Source organism: Amphimedon queenslandica, unplaced genomic scaffold, assembly GCF_000090795.2.
Source record: "Amphimedon queenslandica unplaced genomic scaffold, v1.1 AMPQUscaffold_12401, whole genome shotgun sequence".
In the NCBI taxonomy this organism is placed as follows: Eukaryota; Metazoa; Porifera; class Demospongiae; order Haplosclerida; family Niphatidae; genus Amphimedon; species Amphimedon queenslandica.
This window is the reverse complement of record NW_003547362.1, coordinates 1-1357: the sequence shown is the minus strand read 5'-3', so window position 1 is coordinate 1357 and position 1357 is coordinate 1. Positions and strand designations below refer to the sequence as shown.

Sequence of the window (1357 nt, the reverse complement as noted above, 5' to 3'; positions counted from 1 at the left end):
ACTAACAGATATTAATGAATGTGATATTGGTAATGGTGACTGTTCACAAACGTGCACAAATATTCCTGGAAGCCATCAATGTGAATGTTATGATGGCTATCACTCAACTGATGTTAACTCTATAAATTGTGAAGGTAGATGATGTACTAGTATGCACTTCTATTAAATGATAATGTTATAATTGTACTAGACACAAATGAATGCCTTACTAGCAATGGTGGCTGTCAGCACATTTGTATTAATACAAATGGAAGCTTCAATTGTACTTGTCAGATTGGATACAGTGGCAGTGTTTTTTGTTCAGGTCAGTTATTGATGCATAATGCTATTGCTGGTAAGTGTTTGTATAGATATTAATGAATGTATTCTAAACATTTCTGGCTGTAACCAAGAATGTACTAACACTGTTGGTAGTTACTACTGTGGTTGTCAAAATGGATACTACTTGAGCAATGATAATCACACTTGCATAGGTTAGTGAACGATTAACAGTTATGGGTTTATATCAATCTCAGATAATGATGAATGTGTAATGGGAACTGATACCTGTGATCAAGTCTGTATCAATGATCCTGGTTCATATCATTGTTCATGTCATACTGGGTATTCACTCAAATCGAATGAGATTTCTTGTATGGGTAAGCCAATAAAGCATAACAGTTTCTTATTTAAAAAATATAACAGACATTGATGAGTGCCAGATTGGTAATGACACTTGTGAGCAAACTTGCCACAACACTGATGGTTCCTTTTATTGTGAATGTAACTCTGGATACAGATTAGATATTCAAACTAATAGCACTTGTAATGGTAAGTTTTAATTAAATGAATGGTTTCACTGAACAATTTGGTAGATATTGATGAATGCAATGAAGGAACTTCAAATTGTAATCAGATATGCAATAACACTGATGGTAGCTACACTTGCAGTTGTTTAGCTGGTTATCAGTTTCAATATGACAGTTATTATTGTACTGATATTGATGAATGTACAATAGACAATGGAGGATGTGAAGGAACTTGTCACAATCTAAATGGTAGTTACACATGCTCATGTCAGAATGGCTATTTTTTTAATATTGACCAGAAAAACTGCTCAGGTAATAAATTCATATTTTGTTGGTTAAATTGAAGTTACATTTAGATATTAACGAGTGTGATGCTGACAATGGTGGTTGTCATCAGATTTGTAGCAATACTCTTGGTTCCTATACCTGCTCATGCAATAGTGGGTATATGTTAACATACGATGGACACAACTGCTCTGGTAAATTTTTTACTTTTAATCTAATTATAAATGATTTCCTAGATATCAATGAATGCTGTCCTAGTAGTAATGTTTGTGATCATACATGTA

The 1357-nt window shown here is 33.2% G+C and overlaps 1 protein-coding gene across 1 annotated transcript in view; it reads left to right on the top strand.

Annotated features, from left to right (window-relative positions):
* LOC109587889 (fibrillin-1-like) overlaps positions 1-1353 on the top strand; it is a gene marked incomplete at its 3' end in the record, with an annotated part of 3044 nt that extends 1691 nt beyond the window's left edge. The window contains exons 8-15 of the mRNA XM_020004110.1: positions 9-134; positions 191-304; positions 351-473; positions 516-638; positions 685-810; positions 855-1100; positions 1145-1267; positions 1310-1353. Of these exons, the coding sequence (XP_019859669.1) occupies positions 9-134; positions 191-304; positions 351-473; positions 516-638; positions 685-810; positions 855-1100; positions 1145-1267; positions 1310-1353 (1025 nt within the window). The remainder of the gene's footprint in view (positions 1-8; positions 135-190; positions 305-350; positions 474-515; positions 639-684; positions 811-854; positions 1101-1144; positions 1268-1309) is intronic.
* Positions 1354-1357: the final 4 nt, after the last annotated feature.